Source organism: Labrus mixtus, chromosome 24 (genome assembly GCF_963584025.1).
Source record: "Labrus mixtus chromosome 24, fLabMix1.1, whole genome shotgun sequence".
NCBI lineage: Eukaryota > Metazoa > Chordata > Actinopteri > Labriformes > Labridae > Labrus > Labrus mixtus.
In genome coordinates, this window is record NC_083635.1 from 606,673 (window position 1) to 625,000 (window position 18,328).

At 40.9% G+C, this 18,328-nt stretch overlaps 1 protein-coding gene across 1 annotated transcript; it reads left to right on the plus strand.

Moving 5' to 3' along the window:
- The first annotated feature begins 134 nt into the window (after window positions 1–134).
- On the plus strand, window positions 135–1,595 carry LOC132959564 (gamma-crystallin M3-like). The gene is made up of 3 exons (XM_061032676.1): window positions 135–252; window positions 432–680; window positions 1,254–1,595. Exons 1-3 carry the CDS (start codon window positions 238–240, stop codon window positions 1,530–1,532), a joined length of 543 nt encoding a protein of 180 aa, XP_060888659.1. The 5' UTR covers window positions 135–237; the 3' UTR covers window positions 1,533–1,595.
- Window positions 1,596–18,328: the final 16,733 nt, after the last annotated feature.

The following is an 18,328-nucleotide window of genomic DNA, read 5'->3' on the forward strand; positions in this document are numbered from 1 at the left end:
AATTAAATAGTCAAAGGAATCCAGCATTAAAGCCATATATTCACACAACAATAACTACAACAGATTCCAACATACAGTGAAGCCGGGTATCCTATAGAGCCGCCCACGGCCACAATATAGAGTGATGACTCAAAGGTTTCAGCACAAGCCATGCAGAAATACTACAGCTGTGTAATATATAAAAAGGGAAAAGGGTCGATGTTGAAGCTGTATATCTGGGATTAGCTCCTAAATATCATGACCATGGGGAGGGTAAGAGAACATTTGTGTAAACTGTAGTACAATAAAGTTATAAAAACGGATGAAAGTCAGAATTAAATTTCAAGTGTTCAATAAAAAAAGAGTTTAAAAAGTTAAAAAGCCTTGTGCTACTTTCCACACAGTTAAAATATTTGAAAAATATTCTCTGAGTTCTCATCTGTCTTTTCCAGATCATCTTCTACGAGGACAGGAACTTCCAGGGTCGCTCCTATGAGACCAGCAGTGACTGCCCCGAGCTCACATCCTACCTGAGTAGGTGTAACTCATGCAGGGTGGAAAGTGGCCTCTTCATGGTCTACGAGAAACCCAACTTCATGGGCCACCAGATGCTGGTGAGGAGGGGCGAGTACCCTGACAACCAGCAATTGATGGGCATGAGTATGAGCGACTGCATCCGGTCAAGCCGTATGATCCCCACGGTATGTTGGAACGAACAACACCAAAGATTATATCAAATTATATCAACATAACATTAGATAAATAGAGATAATATCAAACATTAGATAAACAGAGCTAATTTCAACTAATATCAACCATCCAGGTCCTAATGTCCTTAAGGTATGCTTCTAGTTTCTATAAGTGATTGGTGCCATCAGGCTTCATTGATACGTAAAGCTGAGTATCATCTGCATAACAATGAAAATTTATGGAGTATTTCCTCATAATATTACCCAGAGGAAGCATATATAATGTGAAGAAAATCGGTCCAAGTACTGAACCTTGTGGCACTCCATGGCTAACTTTGGAGTGCATAGAGGACTTATCATTAACATGTACAAACTGAGATCGATCTGATAAGTAGGATTTATAACCATCTTCAAAAAGTGATGCAATGGTCTGTTGTACTGTAATCTGTTAACTCTTGCCTTCAAACCAATCTCTGATCAAATATTCCAGGGGTTGTTCATTCACTCATCCATCTAATGTGAAGTGTTGTTAGATGTAAAGATCTAACCTCAACAGAAACATTTTTTTTATTTTTTTATTCCTAGCACCGTGGGCCATTCAGGATGAGGATCTATGAACGAGAGAACTTTGGAGGCCAGATGCACGAGCTCGTGGACGACTGCGACAGTGTGAAGGATCGTCTCAGCATGTCGGATTGTCAGTCCTGTAATGTGATGGACGGACACTGGCTGATGTTTGAGCAGCCCAGCTTCAGAGGCCAGATGATGTACGTGAGGCCCGGAGAGTACAGGAACCTGCGCGACATGAGCATGGACAACATGTCCAACATCAGCTCCATCAGGCGCATCATGGACATGTGCTGATGGCAGTTCTTTATGTCATGAACACCTTTGGAACAGAAAATTAAAAGAAAATGCATTTTGAAATACCTTTGTGATGTTTGACTTTCCTTTGTGTGGACTTTAATTATGGGATTTCAAACACAGCTCTGTTGAATCCTGAGACCAGGAACCTCTCTGCAAAACAACAGTGACCCCTGCTGGTTGGGTTTGATTTCACTTCATGTCAGCAGCCTGAGAGACGAGAAGTCAGTGAATGGAGTCACTTTTGTTTAAGGTAGTTTTATATCCTGCAACAGTTCTGAGCAGACATATCATAAAGCCTGTTTCATGTTTGTGTTTTGATAAAAATCTGTGTTCATTATGTGAGTGAGGTCTGAAAAATAACACATTAAACAAAGAATACGAATAGTCTTTAAATCTTCTATTAAAAATGTTCAGCTGAAAACAGCAACAATTCATTTTATTTATTCAAAGTTAAACAGGAGATAGTTTTCTACCCGTCGTGTCTCTGTTACAGCAGCTGTTTGATTCACTGTCATCATCAAACTGGAGCAAAAGCAAATAAAACAGCTCACACACATTCTGCTGAAATGTAAATCTGCCACATTTGAGTATGACATTGCTGTACACTGCACATTTGATTAATCGATAAATACTTTGATCACAGACGAGTCTGGAGAGTATCACGATGGGGAAGGTGAGACGAACCCTGCTGCACAGACTCCATTGTTTTTAACACAACATAGATTTAGGTGCAGAATATACTCACTCAATGTGTGAACATTTGATCTGTGACGGATTAAGAGTTAAAGAAAACCATCTTAAGTGAAACAGTATCAGTGTTCAGGTGTGACATAATGCCTGTTATTATATTATCTGTGATAAACAGTATCGTTTGTTTCTTTTAATCTCTCACATTAGTTGATTCAAAATTCCATCGTCCCTGTTTATCCGATTCTTGGACTACAGAAACACAGAAATTAAAAACTACAGATTAGCTTCACTGCGCCTCCTCTCTGCTAACAGATGTTCATAAACTGAAAAAAAGGATGTCCCAGTTTTACACGACATTCTACATTACAGCAAACCTTGCTGGACTACAAATCCCAACATGTTAAATGCTTTATATGTGATTTTTCACACTTAAATATAATATAAATCAAGTATATCCTCTGAAAATAACTCTGTGAGTCATGACTGTCTACAATGGGTGTAACACCCGAGTCCCACTGTCTGTGATGTTTTCAGAGTTTTCCGAGTCATATCTTCTTCAGTTTTACATCGCCCGGACGGCCGGCTGACTCCTCCCCTCAAGTATAAAAGTTGTTTAATGGAGGAACTAGAGAAAAGAAGAATAACATACTGTACTGACTGCTTAACTGTGTTTCTAGATCACGCTCATTTCAGGTAAATTTACATGCAGTGTGAAGATACGAGCATAATAAAGATCGCTAGCATTAGCATGCTAACACAACAATGCACCCAAGCTTGGGCATGGACGTGGCACGGACGCCCCTTGTCTGTCCAGAACCCCTGGAATGCCCCGCCAGGCCCCCACAAGTCTGCTGGGTGCAGAGGGGACTGATACGTGCTCTCTGCAACAATAAAGCTGTATGGTGCCCAAACATAGCCAAGGGATCCGCTGACACCTTAAGCGGGTCCCACAAGCTACCTGCTCTCTATGAAAACATGTTAGAAAACTTCTGCATGTTGAGGACCACTCATGGCAAGTGAAATTGCCGGCAAACCAGGTCAGTAAAGCAGACAGGAGGAACACCCGCACCGAAGTCGGCCTGCCACCACCTCTACCTTGGACCTATCAATCAATCAATCAAACTTTATTTATATAGCACCTTTCAGACAAATTAAATTGCAGTTCAAAGTGCTTTACAAGAGTGCAGAAAAGTTATTGACGAAAAAGTAGTTTATAAAATCATTGATAAAATCATTGAGAGACTAATGCACACCAATAAGAATTAAAAAATAGGTATAAAAATGAAAAAATTAAATACAACACATAAAAGCAATAAGATATTAAAATAATTACATAGGAGAAGAATATTTAAAATTGTAGTAGGATAAAAAGACAATACAATAATGTTAAGATTTTAATTGATATAAAGCACTATATAAAAGCCAGACTGAATAAATGAGTTTTAAGACTGCGTTTAAAAATCTCAATATTCTGGGCTCCTCTCAGACCCTCAGGAAGGTTGTTCCACAGTCTCGGAGCGTAACATCTGAAAGCAGCATCACCAAAGGTTTTTGTCCTGCTCTTTGGAACAACTAAGAGAGAGGAACTGGAGGATCTGAGGGACCATACTGGTTCATAAACTAAAATCATATCTGATAGGTAGTCTGGTGCAAGGCCATGTAGTGCTTTATAAACTAATAAAATAATTTTTAAATCAACACGAAAACTAACAGGCAGCCAGTGTATAGATTTTAAAACAGGTGTGATGTGTGCTCTCCTTCTGGTCTTTGTCAGTACTCGCGCGGCAGAGTTTTGTAGTAGCTGTAGCCGATTGGTTGTGTTTTTAGGAAGACCAGAAATGAGAGCGTTACAATAGTCCAGCCTGCTAGTGATAAAAGTGTGCATTAGTCTCTCTGTTTGGCTCAGAGAGAGAAATGGCCTCACTTTGGCGATGTTTTTCAGGTGGTAAAATGTTGTTTTTGTGACACCCTTTACGTGGGCCTTAAAATTAAAATCTGAGTCAAAGATCACCCCAAGATTCTGTGCTTCTTGACTTGGGTTGAGTCCTATTTTTTGTAATTTGGGGGCCAGTTTCTCTCTCTGAGCCTTTGAACCGATGATTAAAACCTCTGTTTTGTCCTGGTTGAGCTGCAAAAAATTCTGTGACATCCAGGCTTATATATCTAAAATACAATTAAAAAGTGAGTCAATTTGTCTGGTGTCATCAGGAGACACGGCCACATAGAGCTGAGTGTCATCAGCATAGCTGTGGAGAGAGATTCCGTGCCTCCTGATGACACCACCCAGGGGTAACATGTACAAATTAAAAAGTAGTGGTCCTAAAATTGATCCTTGTGGTACCCCACTGGAGACCTCGTATTGTTTGGAGGTGCAGTCTTCTATCGATACAAAACATTTTCTGTCACACAAATACGAGGTGAACCAGTTAAAAACATTTCCAGATAGGCCTACATGCTCACTTAGTCTATCTAAAAGAATCTGGTGGTCAACAGTATCGAAAGCAGCACTGAGGTCGAGTAGTACCAGAACAGATGTTGTTGTCTAAGTTTTTTCTGATATCATTAACTACTTTTAGCAGGGCCGTCTCAGTGCTGTGGCGTGCCCTAAAGCCAGATTGAAACATTTCTAATGTAGTGTTTGAGGTTAAAAAGGCACTCAACTGATTAAAAACTAACTTCTCTAAAATTCTGCTTAAAAATGGCAGGTTTGAGATGGGTCTAAAATTACTAGGTGTTAAAATATCCAGGTTCCCTTTTTAATTAAGGCAGTCTTAAAATCGATAGGGAGGACACCTAGCTGTAAGGAGTGATGGGAATTTGGTCAAGGGAACACTTGGATGGCTTCAGTTTTGTTACCACTGTCCTGAGTGTTGCAGCATCAACCAGGGCAAAACGTTCCAACTTGACATCACTGATTGTACATGATACTGGAAAAAGTGTGGTGTGCTTGCTTTGCTGACACATACCAGACCTAATGTCAACTATTTTATCCCTGAAGTAGCCAGCAAAAACCTCACATTTAGATCCTGAGAGCACTGAACTCTTATTGGTTGTGGGGTGTAACAGAGAATCTATTGTCCTGAAAAGATGTCTGGGGTTGTGAATGTTGCTGTTTATCAGGTTTGAGAAATATTCTTGTCTTGATTTTCGGATGGCTTTGTTGTAGTCTTTTATTGCTTCTACGAGTATATTTTTATCAATTTTTATTTTTGTTTTTCACCATCTGTGTTCAGCAATTCTGCAGTCTCTCTTAAGTGCATTGGTCGCATTGTTTTTCCATGGAACAACCTTTTTTGTATTACCTGTCTTTGTTGTGATTGGAGCGCAGGCGCCAAGCACTGTCCTCAGTTTATAATTAAAATCGGTAACAAGTTGTTCACAGGATGATGGTCAATCAATCAATCAATCAATTTTTATTTGTATAGCGTCAACTCATAACAAGTGTTATCTCGAGACACTTTACAAAAAGCAGGTAAAATACCTTACTCATTGTCTGTTAACATTACAAAAGAGCAGGTAAAAAGACCTTACTCATTGTTATGTTACAAAAAGCAGGTAAAAGACCTTACTTATTGCTATGTTACAAAGATGGTAAGGTGGTATTTATGTAAGCTGTAAGATGTGATGTAAGAGTTGTGGCTACTTCAGGGGTAATGTGCCGTTTGTTAACTGTACGTTCTATTGCACCGGGAGGAGAGTGATCAAAACAGTTAAAAAACACACAATGATGGTCAGACAGAGCCAGGTCAGTGATGGATGAAATATTAATGTTTAGGCCATATGATATAATCAAATCGAGGGTGTGTCCATGTTTGTGAGTCGATGTATTGACATGCTGTTTAAAACCCATACATTTTAATAATTCTAAAAACTCTTTGGCTCTGGTATCTGCCAGACTGTCAACATGTACATTAAAATCACCAATTAAAATACAAGCATCATAACTTGTGTGAACGACAGATAAAGGATCAGAGAACTCTGTTAAGAAACAGAAGAAAACTAAGTTGGGGGCTCTGTATACAGTCACTGCCAAAATATGTGGCTTACAGTTTAAAAATGTTGCATTGTATTCAAAGGAACAAAATTCTCTCTAGCTGGGTGGACAAGCCTCGGTGCATCTGTGCCCAGCCAGGTTTCGGTCAGGAAAATACAATCCAGGTTTTGATCACTAATGAGGTCGTTAATAATAAATGATTTGTTTGATAATGCCCTTAGATTTAAAAGAGCCATTTTAATTTCTGCACATTCAATTGCTGACATAGAATTTATGATTATGGGGTCTTTTACCAGATTATTGAAGTTTGGACCCTTTGTAGTTCTATTGAAGAAGTGACGGGTGGAGATGATGGTTTTAACAAAATCAAAAGTGGTAGAAGGGTAAGAGGTCATGGTGGTAAGAGGTCATGGAGAGATACACTGCACTATATTTTGGGCGAGCATCTGAGAGCCCCTGTGGTTTGGATGAAGTCCATCACGTTTGAAAAACGCTGGACGGCCCCAGAAAACATTGAAATTGTCAATAAAGTTGACCTTAACCCTGGATTTTAGCCATAAGTTGAGCGAAAACAGGCGACTGATTTTTTTAATGCCTCTTTTGTGAATTGGAAGAGGTCCTGATATAGCAATATTTTTCCAGTTGCTTTCAGACTGGAAATTAAAGTTGTGAAATGTTCCTTTAATATTTCGGACTCCCGGTGAGATGTGTCGTTGCTGCCGATGTGTGCCACCACAGTACTCACGTTACAGTGCTTTCCAAGCACGGCTGGAAGCTGGGTGTTGAGGTCTAACACTCGGGCTCCAGGGAAGCAGTGGACCGCTGCGATGGTTCCGTGGGAGGTGAGCGAGAGCCCCCGGACAATGGAATCCCCAATCACCACGGTGGAAGCAGGAGATGGTGAAAGTGAAGAGGTGGGTTGCTGCTGAGTGACGCCGGTCGGGGGACGAGTCTGGGCTCAGAACCGTAAAGCGGTTTTCCAGCCTGAGTTCCGGACGAGATGGTAGGGGACGGAGGATTTCCATCTGTCCTCCTCGCCGTCCTCTGTCACCCACCCGCTTCCATGGGTGTTCCCCGGGGCACGGAGTGGAGCGTCCCTCGGCAGGTGCAGCTACGTCGGTGGTCAGCGGAGGAAAGTGCTCCTCCGAGAGAATTTCCATACATGGCTCTTGAAAAGTTTTTTCAAAAGTTTTTAAACCAGCTCACTAAAGAAGGTCAATAGATGCTCATCAAGGATGAACAATTTAAAGCAATTTATAAACAATTTAAAACAAAACCGAGAGCCGATGCCGGCAGCATGGACCATGGACCGTGTTCCTTGAGGAGGAGGCCACACGAGGAGCCGACGAGCCAGGTTACCCTGTAACCTGTTGCCCTGAATGTCCTGGATGGACTCAATTCCCATATTGGAAATATGTTTGGTGAAGGGAAAACCTTGATACGATAGAGAAATCTGTTTTTCAGAAAACAGGACTACCAGGTAGCAACTCGGTTTTACCTCTGTTTCAGGAGTGGACTAAACATCTCAAATCAGCTGGTTCAAAACGTCATGAGAGACCTTCCGTTGTGGAGTTATGGGCCTAAGTGTCCGCCCATCTGGAATCATTGTGAATGCTAACTTTTGAAGGTCGCAGAGACTCGGGGACAAGACCAGCATGTTCAGCGTACCCGAAATATGTGTGACCTAGCTTGTTGTGGAGTCCCTACGACCTTCCGTTCAGGAGTTATGTGGATTTGAACTTTGGCGTGCTTGGCTCCGCCCCACGTTGGCGTTTTTCGTCAATAACTCTTGATAGGAAGGTCGTATTGACTTGGAGACAAGCTTTGCCGACACTACTTCGGCCACAGGCTTTCAAACGGTACCACCCACAAGTCTGTGGGATGTTGGAAAGTGGTTGAAAATGGACTTTCAATGTGTTTTTGTTGAATAACGTTTGGCGGGAAGGTCAGATAATCACCAAACTCTGGATAAGATTGTAGATTGCTCTAAGATTGTAGGCCAACCCATGCAAAGACTCTATGAATCGGCCTACAACAAAAGCATTTTAAGACTGGCTAACTGCATCGCTTCTGACCCTGACCACGCTCTAAACACAGAGTATGAACTATTACCATCAAACCGGAGATACAGGGTCCCACGTTTTAATAAGGTCAGACTGAAACACTCTTTTGTTCACCAATCAATCCTAAAATTTAATGTGGAGCTGAATCCTCGATCAAAGCACGTTTAGGGCCTCTGGGTATTTGTTTGGCATTTGAGTGTTGTTTCGAATGTTTATATCTTGAGTGTTGTGTTGTATTTGAGTGTTGTGTCAAATGTTTGTATCTTTGTTTCCTGTCTTAATTGTTGTGCCGCAAGCGGAGCCGCTGTGACGCAAGGCAAATTTCAGACTACGTCTGACAATAAAGTATTACATGTCATACATGGACCTGACCACATCCCTGAAGGACATCTTCCTTGGGGTTCCAGCACTCATGGAGAGCTTTTCAGCTTGAGCTCGCATTTGAGGAGCTGGTATACGGCCATCCCCTCTCCCCTGCGGATTTCAAGTACAGTGCATCCCTGGGCACCTGCAGTGTCAACCCAAAGAGCTTAACCCACTGCAGGGGCTTTTTGGGCCTTGCACCCTTTAATAGTGCATCTGTAGGTGACAGCCACCACCTTGTCCACCTGGACATCTGACAACCTGCAGGTGGCCCTTGTCTCCTGGGTTTTCCCCCTCACAGACACCCTGGATGCTGCACCATTGTTAATTGGTGCATGCATGATAGTGCTCCTTGCCGACTTGTACGCATCCCGGAAAATGCGCGTACTATTGGCAAACCTGAAGGCTGACAAGGTGTCAGAGGGCTGGATCCTGGTGGTGGGGATGTCAACTGAGCACCTCTCTGTCCAGCTGGCATCCTTGGACACTTTCCACTTCCCCTACACCTTTGGAAGGGCCAAGGCCATTGTCAAGGCAGCAGGCCATGATGTGGCAGATTGCATCCGCCTGGGATTTGAGAAGCTTGCACTCAGGTATTTGCCAAGCCTGAAATTCTCCAACCCGGCGAAACAGTATGCAGGACCGACCCTGCCATCCTGAGTATGTAGGATTGCACTCAATGGGCCAACCACTCTCCGAAACAAAGGAAGACACTCATTATAGGTGACTCCAACCTCTCCCGGATCCCTCCTTTCACAGACCCACACATACAGGTAGACAGTACACAGCAAAAATTGGAGAGTTTAAATTTCAGGGTTAAACATTTCAGAGTTGATTTCAACTCCCAATGTGTGATTTTAACTCATTCTGATTGAAATGGTGTTTAGTGTTGGGGTTGTTTTAAAGTGTTGATCCATTAGTGTTGGTCAACTGTAGTCCAACTCAGTTCACTTTGTCAGTTGGAGACACAGAGAAGAGTTGTGAAAATGTCCCTCCTCTGCAGTTCTACATGGTAAGTAAAATACATGCTATAATGTAAAAAAGTAATGCGATTCTATGAACAACTGTAATATACTATATCTGTGGAGATTATCTACTTTAAAAGGACTTGTGTGTTGCCATCAGGGGCGTCGTAGTGGGGGGAAAAGTGGGACTGACTACCCAGGGCCCCAGTGGGGAGGGGGGCCCTTTATGGGCCTGAAATAAAAATCTATTTCTTATTTGGCTTTTTTTCTCTAAGTTATATTTGATATCAACAGATTCTTTGTAAACTGTCAATTCATATGATATAAATGTTGTCGCGCTAGCAGCAAAACTGAGTCCGCTACTTCAGCCCAAAAAACAATATTTTGAACGTCAGGTGAGACAAATGACAATGCAGTTTAAGAAGAATTAAAGTCCCTGTAAACCAAAAAAAAAAAAGTTTTTTAGTTCTTTTATACAAAAGAATGTATTATTAACCACTAGGCCAAATTTCAGCAATGAAAAAAAACTTCTAAGTTAAGTAAAATTAAGCTTCAAAATCATGAAAAATGTAGCTGTTCTCTCTCCTCTGCGATGCTGTTGGTGTGTCCATAGAATGTGCCGAAGCCCCGAGAGACGTTCCCTTCCCAACTGTCAAAAATGTAAATGACCTGACAGTGGAGGCCTCAGCTAACTCCTCTATCAGACCTGTCTGTCACAGAATGGTCATTTTTTTTCTCCACCATCTTTGTTTAGTCTAGTAATGTGTAATGGAAGCTTTTTTCTCAATAGCATAGCTAGCCAAATGAAATACGTTTAGCTAACCACAATAAAATAATATGTAACTTTACCACTTTGCATTTATTTATTAACCAGGCAGCCATCCTCAAACTATAATTGCCTTTGATTTGTATTACTATTTGGTCAAGTTTAACATTTGTGATCAATAATAAGGGAAAACTAGTGTTCCATTTACAGCCTTCTGTTGTACCTGTTTTTATATTTACACAATAAAGGTAAAATAACCCCACCGTTATCAATATCACCTAGTTAATAAAAAAAAGAGTCTATTGTCAGTTTTATCTACATACCTACAGGTCCTCATGCTTGATGTGTGAACCGCTGATTTTCATCATTACAACACACAAGCTATGCAACCGGATATACTCAGTAGTATTGAGATAAATGTAGTTTAACACATAATATTTCCGATATCATAGTCACTGTTAATTAAAGCATATTTGAACAGGTGCACCTGTGGAGAGTGCAGGATGATACCCACAGAGGTGAAAAGTGTGTGCTGCAAGCAGCTTAACGCCGTATGTAAAGACAATTTATATATATATACAGTGGGTACGGAAAGTATTCAGACCCCTTTACATTTTTCACTCTTTGTTTCATTGCAGCCATTTGCTAAAATCAAAAAAGTTCATTTTATTTCTCATTAATGTACTCTCAGCACCCCATCTTGACAGAAAAAAACCAGAAATGTAGAAATTTTTGCAAAGTCATTAAAAAAGAAAAACTGAAATATCACATGGTCATAAGTATTCAGACCCTTTGCTCAGTATTGAGTAGAAGCACCCTTTTGAGCTAGTACAGCCATGAGTCTTCTTGGGAATGATGCAACAAGTTTTTCACACCTGGATTTGGGGATCCTCTGCCATTCTTCCTTGCAGATCCTCTCCAGTTCTGTCAGGTTGGATGATGAACATTGGTGGACAGCCATTTTCAGGTCTCTCCAGAGATGCTCAATTGGGTTTAGGTCAGGGCTCTGGCTGGGCCAGTCAAGAATGGTCACAGAGTTGTTCCAAAGCCACTCCTTTCTTATTTTAGCTGTGTGCTTAGGGTCATTGTCTTGTTGGAAGGTGAACCTTCGGCCCAGTCTGAGGTCCTGAGCACTCTGGAAGAGGTTTTCTTCCAGGATATCTCTGTACTTGGCCGCATTCATCTTTCCTTCAATTGCAACCAGTCGTCCTGTCCCTGCAGCTGAAAAACACCCCCATAGCATGATGCTGCCACCACCATGTTTCACTGTTGGGATTGTATTGGGCAGGTGATGAGCAGTGCCTGGTTTTCTCCACACATACCGCTTAGAATTAAAGCCAAAAAGTTCAATCTTGGTCTCATCAGACCAGAGAATCTTCTGTCTCATAGTCTGGGAGTCCTTCATGTGTTTTTTGGCAAACTCTATGCAGGCTTTCATATGTCTTGCACTGAGGAGAGGCTTCCGTCGGGCCACTCTGCCATAAAGCCCCGACTGGTGGAGGGCTGCAGTGATAGTTGACTTGGTGGAACTTTCTCCCATCTCCCTACTGCATCTCTGGAGCTCAGCCACAGTGATCTTTGGGTTCTTCTTTACCTCTCTCACCAAGGCTCTTCTCCCACGATTGCTCAATTTGGCTGGACGGCCAGGTCTAGGAAGAGTTCTGGTCGTCCCAAACTTCTTCCATTTAAGGATTATGGAGGCCACTGTGCTCTTAGGAACCTTGAGTGCTGCAGAAATTCTTTTGTAACCTTGGCCAGATCTGTGCCTTGCCACAATTCTGCCTCTGAGCTCCTTGGGCAGTTCCTTCGACCTCATGATTCTCATTTGCTCTGACATGCACTGTGAGCTGTAAGGTCTTATATAGACAGGTGTGTGCCTTTCCTAATCAAGTCCAATCAGTTTAATTAAACACAGCTGGACTCCAATGAAGGAGCAGAACCATCTCAAGGAGGATCAGAAGAAATGGACAGCATGTGAGTTAAATATGAGTGTCACAGCAAAGGGTCTGAATACTTATGACCATGTGATATTTCAGTTTTTCTTTTTTAATAAATTTGCAAAAATTTCTACATTTCTGTTTTTTTTCTGTCAAGATGGGGTGCTGAGTGTACATTCATGAGAAATACAATGAACTTTTTTGATTTTAGCAAATGGCTGCAATGAAACAAAGAGTGAAAAATGTAAAGGGGTCTGAATACTTTCCGTACCCACTGTATATATATATATATAGTTTCCCTATACAAAATGATCATTCAAAGTATGAATACACAAGATGAATACTGGATCGTCAGAACTGAAACACCTTCTAACACTGAACTGAACAGGTTCAGAATAAATGTCTGGAGCCTCCAGAGGAGCCACACTGCATGACTCTTCATCCAGGCCTTGAGCCTGTCTGCCTGAACCCCTACTCCCTGCAGAATGCTCTGAACATTTATCAGACAGACCATGGACCGCTGGAGATGAAGGAGAGAGCTGTGTAAGTCTGAAAAAAACATTTTTATTTAGGAATGTCAAAATAACAGTTGTTAGTCAAATTGAATGCATTGCTTAAAAATAAACTGAGAGTTTTCGGAAATACAGAGTTTGTTTAGTGTTAGTTTAACTCAGTTTCGCTATTGTCAGGATTCAATTAAATTCAATTCAAATAACTTTATTTATCCGTTAGGAACTTCATTTGTGTAAAAGAGTATCAGTGTGCATACAGCTAGACACAAAAACAACAGCAGAAACACAAACATACAAGTGGCTCTATTAAAAGCATGATAAATAGGTCATAAATAATTGTTATAAGCAGTTAAATGAGTGGTCTTAAAAATAACTAAGAAATAGATAATTTGTTCATGAGCCTGATGGATGTGGGAGCAAAGCTTGACATGGCTCAATTAGTCCGGAAAGTGAGAGATCTGTATCTGCCTGAGGGGAGACGGTTGTAGAGATGGCAGCGTGAGTGTGTGCTGTCTGAGTGATGTGTTGTCCTTTTAGTTTTGTTCTCCTGTTGTAGATACTGATCAGTGGTTCCTGCTGCTGTCCGATTATTTTGCTGCTTATTGTTATGATCCTGTTTAATGGGTTACGATGAATGTTTGACAGAGACCCAAACCAGGCTGTGATGTTGAAGGTTAAAACTGATTCTATAAAACATTTGTAAAATGCTGTTAGGACTGATTGGTGGACTTGAAATTTGCGGAGTTTTCTGAGGAAGAAGAGGCGCTGCTGGCACTTGGAGAAGATGGATTTGCTGTGGGGTTGGAAGGTGAGCCTGTGATCAATTATTGTCCCGAGGTATCTGTATGATTCAACCCTCTCTATGGGCTGGTTGTTGACAGAGTGGGGATGCTGTGAGGTTCTTTCCGGAAGTCAACAACCAGTTCTTTGGTCTTTGAGGTGTTAAGGTCAAGACAGTTCAGCCTACACCATTCTGCGGAAGAGTCTATCTCAGCCTGCAACTGTCCCTCTGAGTTGGTGGTATCCATAATAACGGTGTCATCAGAGTATTTAATGTATGTTATTCGTGGGCTGGTGCTCCTGCAGTCATTTGTGTAAAGTGTGTAGAGAATGGGTGAGACTGGGGGGTTCCTGTTGAGACTGTTTTAGATGAGCTGAGGTGACCGTTGACTCAGACCCTCTGGTTTCTATTTGTCAGAAATGAGAGGACCCAGAGGATCAGGTGCGGGTTGGTATCCAGCTCAAGCAGTTTACGACCCATCAGGTGGGGTTGCACAGTATTGAATGCACTTGAGAAGTCCACAAAGACTAGTCTAATAAATGACTTGGACTTCTCAAGGTGTGCATAGGCTTCATACAGCAGAGTTAGTACAGCGTCGTCCACACCCCTGTGCTGTTTGTATGCAAACTGGAGAGGGTCGGCATACATATTGACCTCCTCCTAGAGTTGAGAAAGAACAAGCCTCTCAAAGCCTTTCATAACCAATGATGTTAATGCAACGGGTCTATAGTCATTGTTACAGGTGGGATTGCTCTTTTTGGCTACAGGACAAACAATTGCTGATTTCCAGAGTGACGGGATTGAGTGTTCTTCAAGGGAGCGGTTGAAGAGATTGCAGAAAACACCAGCCAGCTGGCTGCAGCATGCCTTCAATAAACGGCCACAGATCTGATCAGGTCCTGGTGCTTTGTTTGTTTTTGTTCTCTTCAGCATTTTTTCTATTTCAGCCTGCTTCAGTTCCAGGTTTGAATGGGAGAGGGTCATTGGGGTGAGTTCACCTATTAGCTCCTCTCGCTCGTGTAGTCAGTCTGGTCAATGCACAGCCAAACAATTAGAATGTCAAGTGTCTCTGAGCTATAAATAAAAAGCCTGCACTCATGTGGTGCCTACAGACAAATGTAAATAATCAAAAATAATGTTTTACATTCACAAAAGTTCTAGACAGTACAAACACAAGTTAGTGAACATCCAAAAATGACTAGAGAATATACTCAGTAGAGAGCAGTCATCCACCAAGGCCAAATAAATCAGAAAAAAGTGGTCCCCCCCCCCAGTATGACATCTCATCATCCTGAGCTACAACTCCACTCATGTTAAAAATGAAGTCCAGCTGATGCTGAGGCTTTAACTTAGACCTGAAAATATCCACACATCATGTATTAAAATCATATGACATATCACATTTTGTGATAACGCTTCACAACAACTGGCTTATTAGTCAAAACTAAAAATGTATGGTTGTGGATAATTAATGTAACTTAAATCAAACAAAGAAAAAAAACAGATGTCCAGGCCAATCCATACAGCCAAATAGATTTCAAGCACGCTGCAGGTTGATCCATCTTTCATCTTCTAGGGATCATGATGTGCTGTATAAGACAGAGAAAATTAGAAAACAAGACTATAAGACCACTTAACCCAAAATAAATCTTGATGAATATAATCACATTAAAAGGCGGGTGATATTAGTGAACACCAGCTCTCCATCGTGGTACCGCTTCACAAAGTTAATCCACCTGTTCTTCATCTCTTCATCCTTGGGGAATTTGAACAAACAGACCGAGCTGTCCCTGGCATCCAGGGAAGATACACTTGCTGCCGAGGGCATAGCTAGCTAGAAGATGCTACAGCTTAGCATGGAACGTTGAGATGAAAGGCTGATCCACGTCATAACGACCCGACTTAGCTCCGCCCCATTGAAACCTAGAACTGAAACTTGAGAAAACCGTAAAAACGGAAAATAACAAAAATCGGAAATCAATCAAACATAGTTCTCAGTCTTTTCACATGTTTAAAGCTATCTTCTTGATTTTCTGATTTTACTTTACAGGGACTTTAAAGTGAAGTCAGAACAGAGAAGAACTATTATAGCCTCATTTTAAAGTCATGGTAAAATCTAATTCAGATTTATTGTTTGTTTACATTTTATCATTAATGCCAGTAGAATTTTTAATTCAATAAGCTAACCAATAAGAACACTTTAGACAATAAAAGCCTTTAGAACATTAACTATAACAAGTTAATAGTAAAATAATGCTGCTGGAAATGTTTCAAATGTCTGAAAGGTGCATATATTACATTTAAAATTATTTTTAAGCTATGAGGAAATAGTACAGTGATTATTTATCTTCTATTTTCAGGGTGTAAAACAAAGCATAGTTGTTCAAAGTTTTTATGGGTCATTTGTGTGATGGTCATAGAAATGTTCCGGGTTAGTTTGTACCGTGGTAGGGGCCCAATGTGATATCTTTTCACGTGGCCCGGAATTCCTGGCGGCGCCCCTGGGCATAAACCTGTGGCAGGCCTTGAAACCTAGTACAATTAATGCAGTTTATGCCATCAGATGTAAGGCCTGCCACAGACTCTATGTGGGGGAGACAAAGAACGACATAACAGCTAGAATTAAACAGCACCACTACAAAATGAACAGCGGGAATGGTACCAGTGTCTTGTAGGCACATTTTAAACTCCACAGCCAACACAATGTTGAGAGCATGGGCCTGTATAGCAACAGGGACTGGACCACTGTCCAGAGACGAGCAGCGGAGAGGAAGTGGATCCACCGACTTAAAACTATAGACCCAACCGGTCTTAATGAAAAATACTAGGGTGGATCCACTTCCTTCTTTTTAATAAAGATTTTAGTATTTATTATAAATGCTGACCTCCTGGTCTCCCGGGGTCTCTCTGCTACAGGTTTTTATCAGGGGTTTTTATGCTGGCGGGAAACCCTTTTTATCTTTTCTCTTTTAATTTATATTCTAAACTCTCCTTCTTTCACCCGGCTCTCCCCCTGTATTGGATTTTATGGACTTTATGTGTATTTATGTCTTTCATTTTAGAGGTTTTACTAACTTTGTACATAATTTAACACTAACTTATGATTTTATGTTTGATTTTATTAGATGTGGTTTTAAAGTACTTTTTAACGGCACACTTCTGTGCCATAGCACTTTTTAAATCCATGCATGGAGGAGTGGCCGTTCTCTTAAGCTCTTATTCCACTTTTACTTTAGCTTGGGATCCTGTCGGGGGGGAAGTCCTCCTCTGAAACCAAAATTTTAATCCTTAATTTATTTATTTATTTTTAAAGATCTTACCTTTCTGATTTGAATGATGGGTTTTAGCTGTTTTGAATAAGTGAGTGCATATAGAAATATTTTACTTTGATGGGTTTGTGTGTGTTTTACTCTGACTATTTTAGCACTTGTCTTTTAAAAGGTCTTTCCTTTTATTTATTACTTTTACTTCCTTTTAAGGGTTATTAATATATTATTTAGCAGTGGCCGTCGTCTGGATGCTCCTCAGGTGGTTTTATCAGAGACCCTGGGACACCGGAGGCTTTTAATTAACAATTGAGCTCCGCCTGCTTCTCCTGCACAATGGTCTGGTCACCTTTTTATCAACATTTTAATTCTGTTTTAGAGGGCTTTTAAGTATATTTTAATTCCCACCGTCCTCCGAGTGCCCGTGCCCCTCATAACGTCCAAACACACATAGACTCTCTGATACTACATTGCTGTTTTTTCATTGATTCTCCATACAAGCCGGCCTGAAGAAGGTCCACTGGACTGAAACGTCACGATTTGACATCGATCTATGAGCAACAGACAATCAGGCTAGCAGACACAGAGGAGAAGAGCAACCTTTGTTCCCAGGGCTGTCTCATGCACTACATCACTTTATTCTATCCATTTTATATCAGTATTCATACAGTTCTGGTTACTTTATTCCTGTTGTTTCTCATCCATCATTGCACTACGGTCACTTTATTTATCTAATTTTTACCTTTACAGTTATACTGTATATATTAGTTCTGTTGTTCCATTATTCACCATGCACCTTAATAAATTCATTTAGTATTTAGTATTTGCCTACTTGCACATTTATTTCTTGTTTACTGCACATAGTTCTGTTTACATCTGGTCACTACTGCACATAGTTCTGTTTACATCTGTTTACATCTGTTAGTCCGATCACTGTCCACTTATATCTACTCCGTTATATTTTGTATTTTTAAGTTAAGTTTAAGCTTTAAGTTGTATTTAAATTGACACTTTGTATTTAGGTTAAAATGTTTCGTACTTGCACTGTTGTTAATTTACTGCTCTGTGTGACTTTGAATTACCCCCCGGGGACAAATAAAGTTTTTTGAATTGAATTGAATTGATTGGCTTGTACTCAAGCAAAATATGGTTGTTAAAAATTAAAAATACACAAAAATTCTCTGACTAGGTCAACTATCCTTCACAGGCCAGTCAGATTTGTGAGATATTATTGTTCTAAAAAATCAAAAAACATACTAAAAATCAAAATAATCATTAAAAGACCAAAAAAAAGATCAGGAATGGGGGGAGGCAATGATGACGGGGGCTGGACTGTTGTGGACTACTGGCGTGGCGGAAATCAACAATGCGCCTACTCTGGGCCACATAACAGTAGCCCTCCCAAAATCGCTACCTACCTACCTTGGAAACTACAAGGAACCAGGCTTTAAGTCCT

What these genes read in the sequence shown, in the direction of transcription:
- LOC132959564 (XM_061032676.1), top strand. An exon ending in CAAGCCGTATGATCCCCACG is followed by an intron (nt 681 to 1,253) that starts GTATGTTGGAAC and finishes TTTTATTCCTAG; the next exon opens with CACCGTGGGCCATTCAGGAT.